This window comes from Geotrypetes seraphini, chromosome 2 (assembly GCF_902459505.1).
Source record: "Geotrypetes seraphini chromosome 2, aGeoSer1.1, whole genome shotgun sequence".
Taxonomy (NCBI): domain Eukaryota; kingdom Metazoa; phylum Chordata; class Amphibia; order Gymnophiona; family Dermophiidae; genus Geotrypetes; species Geotrypetes seraphini.
In genome coordinates, this window is record NC_047085.1 from 428,916,811 (window position 1) to 428,932,632 (window position 15,822).

The following is a 15,822-nucleotide window of genomic DNA, read 5'->3' on the forward strand; positions in this document are numbered from 1 at the left end:
GGCATCTAAGGCCCCACCCATAGGAGAGGCCTTAGGCACCTGAGCCAACCGGAATTGGCCCAGTTGCCTAATCCCCCTCCTATGGGCGGGGCCTTAGGCACATGGGCCAACGTAAGATTCCGCTTTGTTTTTAAATTATGAGACCCTTAGCTTTTAGCTTGAGTAAGCTGGCACAAAGCTGAGCATCAAAATTCAAAGACAATAGTCCATTCTTGTCATGCTGTAAAACCTGACTGAGGCCTAAGCAAGCTCAGTTTCAAGGCAAAAGCCCCTTCATCAGAGACCATAAGACTAGGGGACTCTTGATGAAATTGCAGGGAAATCCTTTTAAAACCAATAGGAGGTTGTGGTAAAAGCGTATAGCGTAGCTGGTTTTAAAAAAGGTTTGGACAAATTCCTGGAGGAAAAGTCCATAGTCTGTTATTAAGACATGAGAGAAGCCTCTGCTTGCCCTGGATCGGTAGCATGGAATGTTGCTACTATTTGGGTTTTGGCCAGGTACTAGTGACCTGGATTGGCCACCCTGAGAACGGGCTACTGGGCTTGATGGACCATTGGGCTGACCCAGTAAGGCTATTCTTATGTTCTTGACACCTACAATAAGCCAAGACATGCAAAGACTGAACGTATGATGTATGTGTGAGCGAGAGAGAGGACAGAGGGCAGGTGTGATGTGAGTGTGAGCGAACTTGCCCGTAGTGACCAATCAGATTTCATGTTTCATTTTCCTGGAGAGAAGATGAAACTGTATTGGTCACTAATGGCAACTTTTGTGTAGATCGTCCTTTTCTCCTGTTGTTATAAATAGGCCCTATCATTGTTCATTTTCACTCAATTTGTAAGAATTACATTCCATCATGCCAAGTATGCCTTAGTCTGTATGCCAGTTGCAGTGACCTGTATTTGTTATGTATGTTGCTTAGTTAGTTACTGTTTAACAATAAAATGTCCATTTCTAAATCACTGCTGCTCATAGCTCAGGGGTATTTGGAATTATTTAAAAAAGGATAGTTAAGACTAAGAATATTATAATGCCTCTGTATCACTCCATGGTGAGACCTCACCTGGAGTATTGCGTTCAATTCTGGTCTCCTTATCTCAAGAAAGATATACAGTAGTGGCACTAGAAAAGGTTCAAAGAAGAGCAACCAAGAGGATGGAACTCCTCTCGTATGAAAAAAGATTTAAAAGGTTAGGGATCTTCAGCTTGGAAAAGAGATGGCGGAGGGGAGATATGATTGAAGTCTACAAAAGTCTACTTTTAAAACCATTAGGAGGAAATATTTTTTCACTCAGAGAATAGTTTAGCTCTGGAACGCATTGCCAGTGGTTGTGGTTAGAGTGGATAGCGTAGCTAGTTTTAAGAAGGGATTGGACAATTTCCTGGAGTGAAAGTCCATAGTCTGTTATTGAGAAAGACATGGGGAAGCCACTGCTTGCCTTGGATTGGTACAATGGAATGTTGCTACTCCTTGGGTTTTGGCGAGATACTAGTGACCTGGATTGGCCACCATGAGAACAGGCTACTGGGCTTGATGGACCATTGGTCTGACCCAGTAAGGCTGTTTTATGTTCTTATGATCTAGGTGGTACTTAGTTTGAAGAAGTTGGGAAACACTGCTCTATGGGGTACTGCAGTGAATGTCACATTAAAAAGTCCCAGGTACACATGTCACCATAACCTGCTTAATATTGTATGGTGAGCCCTCCAAAACCCACCCAAAACTTTATACCTGCAGGTGTCATCTTTATGTAGGTACAGTAGATTTTGGATGGGTTTTGGAGGGCTTACCATATAATATAAGCAGGTTGAAGGCTCACCATATAATATAAGCATGTTATGGTAAGACCTGGGACTTTTTAATTTGATGTCTGCTGCAGTACTGCCCATCTGCTCTGCTGAAACTTCTCTGTGTGGCGATCTGAAACTAATATACAGGCTGGAATGTACTGTTTCTCATCTTTGAGGGGTGGGAGTGGGTCAGTTACCACTGGGGGAGTGTGAGGAGGCCATGCCTTAATCCCTCCAGTGGTCATCTGGTCAGTTTGGGTACCTTTTTGGCTCTTATTCATTTTTAAAACAGATCTTGCCCCAAACGTCCAAATTGTGTCCTGGACGTTTGATAAAAACTTTGACTTTCCCTGTAAAACATCTAAGTTCTAAACCCGCCCAAATCCCACCCATAACATGCCTCCAGCATATCACTGCATACCACTGAGATTTAGACACACTGCAGACAAAAAGCCTAGTAAAATGTCCAGAAAGTTGGTTTTTAAAAATGACAACTAGGACATTTTGGCAAGAAAATGTCCAAGTGTCACTTTATGCCATTTTTTTCTGTTTTGAAAATGAGCCCCATAGTATCAATGTGTAAAGTAATTTAAATGACTCAATATTATCTATATAAATTTTGAAATAACAGATAAGCAAATTAAGGGGCCCTTTTACTAACCTGGACTAAAAAGAGGCCTGTGCATGGTATTTCTGTGCGCTGTTGTCTCTTTTAGTGTGGCTGTAAAATGGCCATGTTTTCAATTTCCTCAATTGATGGCCACACACTAATTTCCCAATTTGCGTGGAAGCCTGTGGGGCTAAATCAGATTAACAGCACCTCATGGATGTTGGTGCAAAGATGAATGTGTACTCTTATAATTAGCATTCTGGAATTTAGAAAATTAGAAAATATTATACATTCCTTGGTTCTTAGATCAAACTCACAGCCCTGGTTATTCTGACAAAACAGACATAAGGCCAGAGTGTTATAAAAAAATTAAATTGTTTATTAGCAGCAGATAAATTAATAGAATGCAAGAAGAATTACAGATGCACTGATTGGCTAAAAATAGTGATTTTCAGCTAATCAGGGCCTTAGGCCCCTCCCACTGCATCCAAAGATACATTGGGAGAAGGAAGGCCCGTCATTCGCAGCATGCAGCCCTGTAGGCAGGAGGGAGTAGACTTCTTTCCTGCTAGTACGGGGAGTTGACTTCCTTCCTGCTAGAACGTGGGGGTCCAGGGATGTGTGTGTGGGGGGGTCCAGCAATGTTGGGGGATGTGGGGGGGATGTGGGATAGAGGAGGAGTGTAGGGCTCTGTAGCTCAGCTGATCCTGGTAGGGGGAATCCTCATCAGCTGAGCTGGCTCAGCTGATGGGGATTCCTCTGCTGCGATCATCTGATGACAAGCCCTCAATGTGCTGTTTTTTTACCCATCTCTGGGTGGTGGGAAGGGGTTGTGACCACTGGAGGAGTAAAGGGGGGTTATGTCTTAAACCCTCTACTGCTCATCTTGTCAGTTTGGTTGCCTGTTAGGTACTTAGACCTGTTTTACTTTGGTCTAAGTCCCAGAGTGTACGTTTCACCTAGGATGTCCTGGAAAAGCTTCAATTATTGCTTCAGGATGTCCAGGTGGATGCCCGCCCAATTCCTGCCCATAACACACCTCCCAATATGCCCCTTTGAGCTCTGGACGCACAGCAGCTTAGAAGTGTTGCTTAAACGTCCAGAAAGTTTATTTTGAGTATCAGCACTTGGACATCCCTGCTATTAGGACATCCAAGTGCTGACTTGGGCAGGTTTTTGGATGTTTTAAAGTTTTGATTATTCCCTCTTAGTATCTTAGGCCCACAACTGTTGGACCAACTATATTTGTCTGGCTCTACCAAAATAGAAACAGTTACTAGAAACTAGCCAGTGGAGATCCTCCTATGAATGCTGAAGTAGGAGAGCTAGTAGAGAGGCTGGGAGAACTGAGCAACACGGCTTTTCTCGGGACTTAGACATACAGCAGGTGCAGGCTGGTAAGTTGAGGATTCTGTCTTTGTGGGATGCAGGATAGCAGAGGAGACCTGCATGGTGCTGCAAGGTTTTACAAGCTGATCTCTGAAGCACTGGTAGTTCAGATCCAATTGTCACCAGAACACCAGATAACCTCATGCTTCTCAAGAGGTTCCAAATATGCTGTTCTTGGAGGTTACTGTGCCCCACAGACATTTATCACACAGTGACCACACCTTTTGACTCCACAAATCCCAAGTACATCCCCTTTTATATGAAGTGTCTGGGGAACTTTCCTTGACAGAGTTGCACATGATTTTTTAGGGTGATAAGGCACCGGAGTTGCATCATAAGTAGACCATAGGCATCTTTCTGACTGCTCGGTGGATTTGGCAAACTCAAGTCATAGGTCATGCCAACTTTAAACCAAGCAATAAAGTGCAATACAGTTACAGTTTACAGTTTAATTTTATATACTGCCCAAATGCCATAGTAAATCCAGCGGTGTACAATTCCAATAAAAACAAGATTAAAAAGAAAGGACCCCAAACACAACCCATCCTAAAGAGTCCCATTTCTGAACCACTTACTTTGCCCCCAATGCTTAATCACCATCGGCAGTGGAACCCCAAACAGCTGATTAAACAGTAAAGTTTTAACTGCTTACGAAAATGAGGCAAAGTTCTGCTCAAAGATCAGCTGGCAGGCTGTTCCACAACATAGGCGCCAAAACAATAAAAGCGCCCCGACGCATGATCTCCAAACGCGCCTTAAAAACTGCAGGAACTCGAAGTAATATTTCTGAACTGGGATTCAATGCCAGAAAAGGGGTGTAGTGAGAAATGCAATCCGGCAATAATACAGGCTGACTGGTGTAAATCCAATAAACTCTTGCAGGAGAGTTTTAACTAGCCAGGTCTATATTGTAGTGCTATGAGTGTATTTTAGTGCCATGTAGAGGTAACCTATTGTCTAGGCCAGGGGTAGGGAACTCCGGTCCTTGAGAGCCGTATTCCAGTTGGGTTTTCAGGATTTCCTCAATGAATATGCATTGAAAGCAGTGCATGCAAATAGATCTCATGCATATTCATTGGGGAAATCCTGAAAACCCAACTGGAATACAGCTCTTGAGGACTGGAATTCCCTACCCCTGGTCTAGGCAGTAAGGGCTCGCGCACTAATTGGTTAGCATGCGGCAGTGTAGCTTTGCTAACTGATTAGCGCTGGGCATGCCTTCTCTTCACCCTCAAGCACACGATTTTTAGCACATGGGAAGCGTGCGCTGATCAAGAACTTACTGTGGGACACTTGAGCACACCCCGCGGTAGTGGATCTTAACCTGCAATTAGCCTCTGTGGGTTTGCTGCCCCCACTGAATGCACAATTTGTTTGGAACATCAGTTGCATATTTTTCTGATATTTATCTCAGAAAGCTGTAGTTATTTTGTGGAAATTCATTTAAATATAACTTGTAAATTATAATATTAAAACATGTTTTAGATAGTTGTTTAAAACATGTGTAAAGATCTAAAGGGATGTACATATTAAATTTCCCTCAGGTGAGTGCAAGTGTGAAGACAAATGGTCTGGATGCATAATGGGAGACATTGGGTAAGATGGCCTTTTTTTTTTTTTTTTTTGCTCTTTTAAATAACTGAAATTATTATTTGTAAACTCTGGAATGTTATTTTTACAGACGATCTCTTTTGGGTCAATATTCTAAATTGTTTATTGCTTATTTTAAAACTTGCTATATATTTTCTGAGGTCAGATCAATGTAGTTTGCAATAGTTGAAAACAAGAATAAGAAAACTACAATTAAAATAAGAAAAAATAGTTAACTGGCTATGTGTTGGCTGGCTCTGGATACCCAGAAATTCAATGCTGATTTACTGGGACTAAGGGCCTGTTTTACAAAGCCGCGCAGCAACAGCCCCGAAGCCCTTTAAATCTCTACGGGCTTCGGGGCCGTTACCGCGCTGCAGCCGTTAGCGCGGCTTTGTAAAACAGGCCCTAAGTATTTTTCCTACACATACATCTATAAATTCCTAAATGTGATGCATCTTCATTGGCAGTTTAACGCTAAAGTTATTTTATTTATTTAAAAATAGATCCCAAGAATTTTAGATTTCCATCTTACTAAGGGCCCCTTTTACAATGCCATGGTAGCGATTCTCCCACAGCAGTGGCTTTGGTGCATTTGCTGTGGGGGAATCGCTATTGCAGCTTTGTAAAAGGAGCCCTAAGTTTTGACAGAAAACAACAATATGTATATGAAGCCACCAGATGGTGCTACATTGCTTTGCCTTCTACTTTTATTGGTCATTTTTGAGATGCTAAACCTAAGCTGAGTAGTGAATGGACATATAATCAAAAAATATTTGAAATCTCTGCTACTCTGTCCTATGATGCTGTAATTTTTAACATTGACCCAGACCACCTTTATTTAACTGAGGAGGATGTACATTTATCCCAGGACAAGCAGGCATGATATTCTCACATGTGGGTGACGTCATCTACGGAGCCCCGATGCGGAAGCATTTTCAAGCAAACTTGATTGAAGATTTAAGTTTGCTCTGCTGCTCCACGCATGCGTACCTTCCTGCTCCACTAGGGGTCGAATCCCCTCGTGGTCTCCAGTTCAAAATTTTCCGCTGAGCCTAGAAGTCGTGTTTTTTCAGGCTCTGCCCCAACTGCCTTCTAGCACCGTGATTTTTCTTGTTTTTCATCGTTTAAGTTGCTGTGCGCAAAATTTTTTCTTCTTCAACTTGATTCCTGCTTCATTTGACCGACCCGGAGGCTTCCGGGTCCCCGTGGCCGCGTGGCTACTCGAGCCACGGCCACTTTCGATTCTATGTCCCGGCCTTTGACCGGCTTTAAAAAGTGCACCCGGTGCGAGCGGCTTCTTTCCATCAAAGACCCGCATCGCCGGTGCATCCTCTGCCTGGGGGCCGCTCATCCAACCGACTCCTGTCCCCAGTGCGCTACTTTCCAGAACCGGGCCCTCCGTCGAAGGAAAGCCCGCATGGTGGATCTTTTCGCCCCAGACCAACCTTCTACCTCGGCCTCGAGGTCGGCCCCGGCCTTGACCTCGGCCCCGAATACCTCGGCATCACCTCGAGACTCGACTCCGAAGTCCTCGGGACAACAGAAGGCCTCGGCTCCGGGTAAGTCCCCTCTTCCCTCTTCAGATTCTGTACCAGCGAAGAAACCAACCTCGGGGACACCGGCGACGCATGGCGGAAGTCCCATGCTTACAGCCCCGACGAAACCCTCCAAGCCTTCGGGCCGTGCCTCCACCACACGGGAATACTCTGATACGAGGTCGCCCCCGGTGGAGTGCACCGAGGCAGGGGCTCCGATCCGAGGTTTCGGGCTTTCACCAAGGGAGTCCGGGTCGAGGTCACCGATTCGACATCGATCGGTACCCCGAACCCCGGCATCGTCCCCGAGGGGCTCCTCGAGACGTCGGAGATCCACGACCCCGGAACACTTTCACAGTACTTCCCCAGTCTCGGAGCTTGGATCGGAGCAGGAACCTCGCTACTCGAGGGAAGCCTCCCCTTCCTTCTCCACCCGACGGAGGTCTCGTTCACTGACCCCCCACGGGGCCTCGGGAACATCCCGACCATCCTTCTCACGCTTTGTCCAGGACATGGGCCACGCTTTGAATTTAGACCTCCAGTCCGACTCCAGATACTCTAAAGAGTACCTAGCGGAACTGGATATGCCATCACTACCCAGAGAGTCCCTTCGCTTACCGCCTAACCCGATACTCCAACAGGCTCTCTTCAGGAACCTGGAGACCCCCTATATGGTCACAGCCGTGCCCTCCAAAATGGAGGCCAAGTACCGTACAGTACCCTTTCCGGGATTTGAACAACCACAGCTCTCTCACCAGTCGCTGTTAGTAGAATCCTCCTTAAAAAAGGCTCACCCCTCCCGGGTCTCAGCGGCGGTCCCCCCAGGCCGAGAAGGCCGAACCCTAGACAAGTTCGGCAGGAGACTATATCAAAATGCGATGATGGCCTCTAGGGTGCAAAGCTACACCTTCACCTTCACATCCTACCTCAAACACCTCATTGGACTACTGAGAGCCTTTGAGACTGACCTACCGGCCTCCCGCCAAGGAGCCTTTAGCCTACTTTTGGAATCCCTCTCCAACCTACGCCTCCATCTATTCCACGCGGCCTACGATGGCTTCGAACTCTCCTCCAGAGAGGCAGCTTTTGCTATCGCCATGCGCCGCCTAGCTTGGCTACGCCTGGTCGACATGGACCCCAACTTACAGGACCGGTTGGCTAACCTCCCCTGCTTGGGAAAAGAACTGTTCGATGACACTATCGAGGCGGCTACAAAACGCCTCTCCGAACACGAACGCTCGTTTGCCTCCCTCGTCCGACAAAAGCTCAAACCGCCCGCGTCCAGGCCGTATAGGGCCCCTCCGCGCCGCTACCCACAAAAATCCACTCCTGCCTTCTCGCGGCCTCCACCCAGGCGTCCGCAAGCCCACCACCGGGCCATGCCCAAGTCCCAACCGCCTGCGACTACCAAACCATCCCCGTCCTTTTGACGGGATACGCGGAAGGGGGCGGGCCCACTCCGCCATAGTCCCAGGCCTCCTTCCCATCGGGGGTCGCCTCAAAGCCTTTTACCCTCGCTGGGAACAAGTCACTTCGGACACATGGGTCCTTGGCGTGATCTCATCAGGATACTCTCTCAACTTTCGGGCCATTCCTCCAGACAACCCCCCAAGGAATTGCCCACCCAACCGGACACAGCTACCCCTGCTCCTATCCGAGGCTCGAGACCTGCTTCGCCTCAGGGCAGTGGAGGAGGTTCCCCCCGACCAACGGGGGAAGGGCTTCTACTCCCGTTACTTCCTGGTACCGAAAAAAATGGGAGACCTACGCCCAATACTAGACTTGAGACGCCTCAACAAATTCCTAGTACGGGAAAAATTTCGGATGCTTTCCCTACCGACCCTCTACCCCCTGATCGACGAGGGCGACTGGCTCTGCTCCCTCGATCTGAAGGAGGCGTACACACATGTCCCAGTACACCCCGCTCACCGCAAGTTCTTGCGTTTTCAGGTGGGGGACTGGCACCTACAATACCGAGTCTACCCCTTCGGCCTAGCATCATCACCTCAGGTCTTCACCAAGTGCCTTGTGGTGGTCGCAGCAACCTTACATTCCCAGGGCCTCCAGGTATTCCCCTACCTGAACGACTGGCTGATCAAAGCCCCGTCCAGGGAAGGGGTTATCTCAGCGACCCAACAGACTATTACCTACCTACAAAGTCTGGGGTTCGAAATAAACTTCCCAAAATCCCAACTACGCCCCTCGCAGTCCCTACAGTTCATCGGGGCCACGCTGGATACGGTTTGCCTCCGTTCCTTCCTCCCCCCTCCGCGTCTAGAGGCGTTAGTAAGTCTGAGTCGAAGGATCTCTCTGCTGACCTCGGTATCAGCTCGACAGATGATGACTCTCCTAGGGCACATGGCCTCCACCGTCCATGTCACACCCTTCGCCCGCCTCCATCTGAGAATCCCTCAATGGACCCTGGCCTCTCAATGGCGTCAAGACCGGGACCTGATCGACCGTCCCGTGACAGTGACTCCTTCCTTGCAGAGATCGCTCCGCTGGTGGGCCGACTCTTCAAATCTTTCCAAAGGTTTACTCTTCCTCGCCCCTCATCACAGCAAGGTACTCACCACGGACTCGTCAGAGTACGCTTGGGGAGCCCATCTGGACGGCCTACGCACGCAGGGGATGTGGTCAGCGGAAGACCGCCGCTGTCACATCATCGTGCTAGAGCTCCGGGCCATCTATCTCGCAGCTGTAGCTTTTCAACATCTGCTCCACGACCGGGTTGTCCTCATCCGAACCGACAACCAGGTTGCAATGTACTATGTAAACAAACAAGGAGGAACAGGGTCTTGGTCCCTCTGTCGGGAAGCCCTGCGCCTCTGGAAATGGGCAATCTCCAACAACACCTTCCTTCGAGCGGTGTACATACAAGGAGAACAAAACTGCCTGGCGGACAGACTCAGCCGCCTCCTCCAGCCACACGAGTGGTCACTGCACTCTCAAACCCTACGACAGGTGTTCAAACAGTGGGGAACACCTCAAATAGATCTGTTCACATCCCCCCACAATCACAAACTGCCTCTCTTCTGCTCCCAGATGTACTCCCCGGACCGGCTCGAGGCTAACGCCTTCCTCCTAGACTGGGAGGGAAGGTTCCTGTACGCGTTTCCGCCGTTTCCTCTGATCCTGCGGACGCTTGTCCACCTGAAAACAGTACAAGCCACCCTGATCCTGATTGCTCCTCGCTGGCCACGCCAGCCTTGGTTTTCCCTTCTACTTTAACTCAGTGTCAGAGATCCACTGCCTCTGCCTCTGTTTCCCTCTCTACTGTCACAAGGTCAGGGTTCGCTGTTACATCCCAATCTTCAATCTCTTCATCTGAAGGCTTGGTTTCTTTCCCCCTGACTGCTCTCCCCGTGTCTCAATCAGTCAAGGAGATATTGGAGGCCTCTAGAAAGACCTCGACGAGAACCTGCTACTCCCAAAAGTGGACCAGATTCTCAACCTGGTGCTCCGCCCACAGCCAGGACCCGGTGTCGGTCCCCGTCCCTCTGGTCCTTGACTATTTACTTCAATTATCTCATTCCGGCCTAAAGACCAACTCCATTCGAGTACACCTCAGTGCGATTGCGGCCTTTCATCAGCCCCTGGAAGGGAAAGCCCTCTCGCTCCATCCCTTAGTCTCTCGCTTCATGAAGGGTCTTCTGAATGTCCACCCTCCTCTCAAACCCCCTCCGGAGGTTTGGGACCTTAACGTGGTTCTGGCTCAACTAATGAAACCTCCATTTGAGCCCCTAGACAAATGCCATCCAAAATTCCTCACTTGGAAGGTAATTTTCCTGCTCGCGCTCACTTCCGCCCGGCGGGTTAGTGAGTTACAAGCTCTGGTAGCGGACCCACCCTTCACGGTATTCCATCACGACAAGGTGGTACTCCGCACCCATCCAAAGTTCTTGCCTAAAGTAGTGTCTGATTTTCACCTCAATCAGTCCATTGTCTTGCCTGTATTTTTTCCCAAGCCCCACTCTCACCCCGGAGAGGTGGCGCTCCATACTCTTGACTGTAAGAGAGCGTTGGCCTTCTACCTCCAATGCACTCAGTCACACCGGAAAGTCCCACAATTGTTTTTGTCCTTCGACCCAAACCGGTTAGGTCACCCAGTCTCCAAGCGCACCTTGTCCAACTGGTTGGCCGATTGCATCTCCTTCTGCTACGCTCAGGCTGGTCTCACACTGCATGGTCGAGTAACGGGACACAAGGTCCGAGCGATGGCAGCCTCCGTAGCATTCCTCGGGTCCACACCTATCGAGGAAATCTGCAAGGCTGCCACATGGTCTTCGGTTCATACTTTCACCTCCCACTACTGTCTGGACTCACTGTCCAGGAGCGATGGCCGGTTCGGCCAATCGGTGTTGCGAAATCTATTTGCTTAAATTGCCGACTTCCCTCCATCCCTTTTCAGTTAGCTTGGAGGTCACCCACATGTGAGAATATCATGCCTGCTTGTCCTGGGATAAAGCACAGTTACTTACCGTAATAGGTGTTATCCAGGGACAGCAGGCATATATTCTCACAACCCGCCCACCTCCCCGAGGTTGGCTTCTTTGCTAGTTAAGTGAACTGGAGACCACGAGGGGATGCGACCCCTAGTGGAGCAGGAAGGCACGCATGCGTGAAGCAGCAGAGCAAACTTAAATCTTCAATCAAGTTTGCTTGAAAATGCTTCCGCATCGGGGCTCCGTAGATGACGTCACCCACATGTGAGAATATATGCCTGCTGTCCCTGGATAACACCTGTTACGGTAAGTAACTGTGCTTTATTGTATATTCTAACAGCTGTAGCACTTTCAACAGATAATGAGAAACATCAGAAATAAGAATCTCTTAAATCCGTGTCTCTTAAACTTTTTTACCTCTGGCACACTAACCTCCTCTTCTATTAAACTGTACTAGCAGTTTATAGCGCAGAGAGCCATGCTGAATGGCCCGCGCTGTTCCGACACTCATAGAGCTCCTATGAGCGTCAGGAGCAGCGCGGGCCATTTAGCGCGGCTCTCTGCACTAAAACTGCTAGCGCAGTTTAATAGAAGAGGGGGTAAATGGAGCAAATGTTTTTCACGGCAAATTATAATTGAAATTATAAAATTTCCAAAAAATTAAATTTGAGAGTGGCTTATTTAAAGTTCTTCAAGCTATGTATGAGTAATTGTAACAATAGTGAAACTAAAGTAGCTATAATAGAATTGCTAATCAATGCAATGGATGTGCTTGTTTTTGAGTGCAAATTAACTCAAAATGTGGCTCAATAGTCAACAAGCAAACACACTTTCATCATCCACCATCTGCAGTCATTCTTACTTTTTTAAATTTAATTTCTGTCAGAGCTGAAAATCCAATTTCGCAAAGATAAACAGATCCAAACAGTAGCAAAGCCTTGATTACTTTTTTGCTGAAGTTAGGATAATTACTACATAAAAAATAAAATTACTTGCTGTTAGTTTTCAAGGACCAATCACGTTAAGGAATGATGCTTGTCTGGGCGCTCATAACATTGACACTCTTGTGTATGCGACACTTATGAAGGAAATTTTTAAAAACAAAGTAAAATTCTGGAATCTCTCAAGGCACACCCAGAATCTGTTCAGAGCACACTACTGTGGCACACAGTTGAGAGACACTGTCTTAAATGTACATTTTTGGTGGAATTAAGTATTATATATAAACATGAGTTAAATATGATGACAATAAATGAGTCTTTCTAACTGAGACAAAATATGGGCATAAACATATAACATAGCATAGATATAAAATCAACTTATAGACTGCATAACCGTGAGGATCTATATGGCTTACAAAAGATTAACCTATATCACAAATGAAACTCTTAAAGAAATTAGTTACCCAAGAATCTAGAAAACAAATAAGTCTTTAGATGCCTTCTGAAGTCCAACTATGAAACAGATACAGAGAATAGTTGCTTAAAATCTTTATGCCAGACAGCGGCTTGATATGAAAGCGTGCGTTCATGATATCTTTTAAATTTGCAACCCTTTACTGACGGATAAATGAAAAAAGCATGAGCTTTACGAGAATGTTTTAGATTAGAGATCATGAATATATCTAATAGATATGAAGGAGCCTGACCTGTTTTAATTCTGTAATAGATACAGCCAAACTTGAAGATAATACGGGCCTCGTTGGGTAGCCAATGCAATTCACGATAAAAGGGGGATATGTGATCATGTTTTTTCAAGCCGTAAATTAATCTCACCGCCGTGTTCTGTATGAGTCGCAGTCTAGAAATAGTCTTCTTTACCCCCCACTAAATAGACAATATTGCAATAGTCTAAGGGCTCCTTTTACTAAGCTGCGGTAGCGTTTTTAGCACGCACTGCAGATTAGCGCACGCTGCCCCTCCCACGCTACATGCCAAAAACTGATGCCAGCCCTAAATGTCCTAATACCAATGATTGCACCGGTAACTTAAAATGCAGAGATATCAAAATAAGCTCCAAGAGTCTGCAGTTTCCATAAGGTATGGAAAGCCTTGTGAACTACCATATCAACTTGTTTCTGCATAGTCAGATTCTGATCTAAAATAACTTCCAATATTTTAACCGAAGAACAAACTGGATATTGCATAGTCTTGATAGTACTAGAATCCTCGTATGAATTCTGACAGGGCGAGGCAAAAAATAATTTAGTTTTTTCTGAATTTAATTTTAATCTGAATTCTAACATCCAACCCTCAAATTAGTTCGATTACCTAAGTAATACTTTGAATAACATTGGAGAGTAAAGAAGGACATGGAATAATAACTGTGATGTCAGCATAATTAAAAAGTTTTACTCCCAATTTATTGTCTTTTTCCTAGAGAAGAAAGATAAACATTAAATAAAAGTGGGGAGAGTGGTGAACCCTGCGGGACACCACATGGATTTTTCTAATCAGCAGAACAAATATTGTTCATTTGAACACGGTAGGAGCGAGAAATAAAAAAAAATCCTTAAAACTTAGCATACACCTTATCTTGAATCTCGTTCGCATCTAGACATTCCAATAATTTGGAATGATTCATCAAATCAAAGGCACAACTCAAGTCAAATTGTAAGATAAGGGCATTACTGCCTTTACTAAATAAATGATGTAAAAAATCCAGAACTGCCACAAGTACTGTTTCAGTATTATGGTGAGAACGGAAACCAAATTGGGAATCATGTAACAAAAAATGATCATACAAAAAATTAGATCTGTCTGTGTTTGAACTAACCCTTCCAAAATTTTGGGAAAAATGGTATGGAAGCTATTGGTCTATAATTGTAGACCAGGGTTGGAGATTTTTTAAAGTTCTTAGCAATTGGAGTAATGATAATAAAACTTCCATCTAGTAGAAATTTTCCAGTGTCCAAGAGATAGGTCAACCAATTAAATATCTCCATTTTTAAGCTTAAAGGCACTGCTTTCATAATAACCGGTAATCTGAAGTGCGATAAGGTTTTACATATTTGTTATAAAGCGTTACCAATTGATTCCAATCTGGTTTATGAAATGAAACTAGCTGAGATCAGCATGACTACCTTCGCTATCCTGAAAAACATCTTGAGTAAATAAATGTTCATGTGGGATACAAGATGATCGTAGAGACAATCTTTGAACTAAATTAATTAGCCAAATAATTTGATGTTGGTGCTACAATGTGAGAAGATTGTGTGACTCGAGACACATGAAAAATATCTGAAACTAATTGAAACAATTTTTTTGTGTTAGTGGCAAATATTCCCACTTTTGCGGAATAATAGGCTCTCCTTTTTTCCTTGAGTAGAAGTTTATAGTGGCAAACTTCATTACGCCATATTTCACTATCCAAATTTGTTTTGGTTTTTATCCATTTCCTTTCTAAGCACCTGACTGAGTGTTTTGCTTTGTAATTCATTATCAAACATTCCTTGGATTTACCTGAACGTTTCTTGATGGGATGCTTTAGGGCTATCTCATCAAGAATATGGGGCAGGGAAACATCCATTTTCAAAATCTCTAGATGTCCAATTTTTTTTAATGACCTATTTGATTGTCTTGGCCATCAGGACATCCAACCTTAGGACGCCTAACTTTGTTCACCTTTTATACCACAAAAATGTCCAAATCCAGACCATTTGGACATTGCAATGGATTGGCGACACAGACATACCAGCAGAGCAATATGGCACCTTAGAGGGCACTGCTGTGCAGGGTCCCAGATGTGCATTTCACCATAACCCCCTTATAATTTCTGGTTAACCCTCCAAAACTCCCCCAAAACTTACTATACTCACCTGTCTACCACCCCAAAAGCCCTTATGGCTGCAGGTGGCACCTATATCAGTGGTTAGAGTGGCTTATGGGACTGGCTCCTCCTCTCATTGGTTCATTAGCCCACCCACCAGGCTACTTAAAAGACATCTGTGTGCTTCTCTTCTGGGCTTGCAACAGGGAATCTTGCTTCCAGACCACCGGTACCCATGGTGAGACCATGAGTGATGCAGTTCCCACTTGTGGGTGACCCCCACTGCCTCCTCATTCCTCCTGGGCCTCCCTGAAGGTAAAAAAAAACAAAAAATTTTGTCTAGACTTAGAGAGAGTCCAAAACCCAGACAAATTGCCAGGTTTTAGAAAAATATCCAGTCACCCATTCAGTTCTCTAAGAGGACTTGACCAGGTAAATTCTGACATATGGTAATCCTAATCCTGGTACATTATGGGATGTAAAGCACTGATTTCACTTGATGGTATCGGGGACTACAAATAGCACACTGAATTGGGATATAAGTTCAACCACTGGATTGACCAAAAAGTCCCTCCTGGAGCTGGGTTAACTTGGCAGCTTTGCAGCAGTGGGCCAAGAACCAAAGAAGTTGCACAAGTCATTTTCATTCGCCATTATCTCTGGTACAAACTAGAGGTGCCAAGGGACAAT

General features: G+C 45.7%; 1 protein-coding gene across 3 annotated transcripts in view; it reads left to right on the forward strand.

The window, feature by feature from the left end:
- Positions 1–15,822, forward strand: part of ADAM22 (ADAM metallopeptidase domain 22) — a 486,564-nt gene that overhangs the window by 291,998 nt on the left and 178,744 nt on the right. For all 3 annotated transcript variants that reach the window (XM_033931244.1, XM_033931245.1, XM_033931246.1), the window contains exon 14: positions 5,336–5,387. In XM_033931244.1, the coding sequence (XP_033787135.1) occupies positions 5,336–5,387 (52 nt within the window). The remainder of the gene's footprint in view (positions 1–5,335; positions 5,388–15,822) is intronic.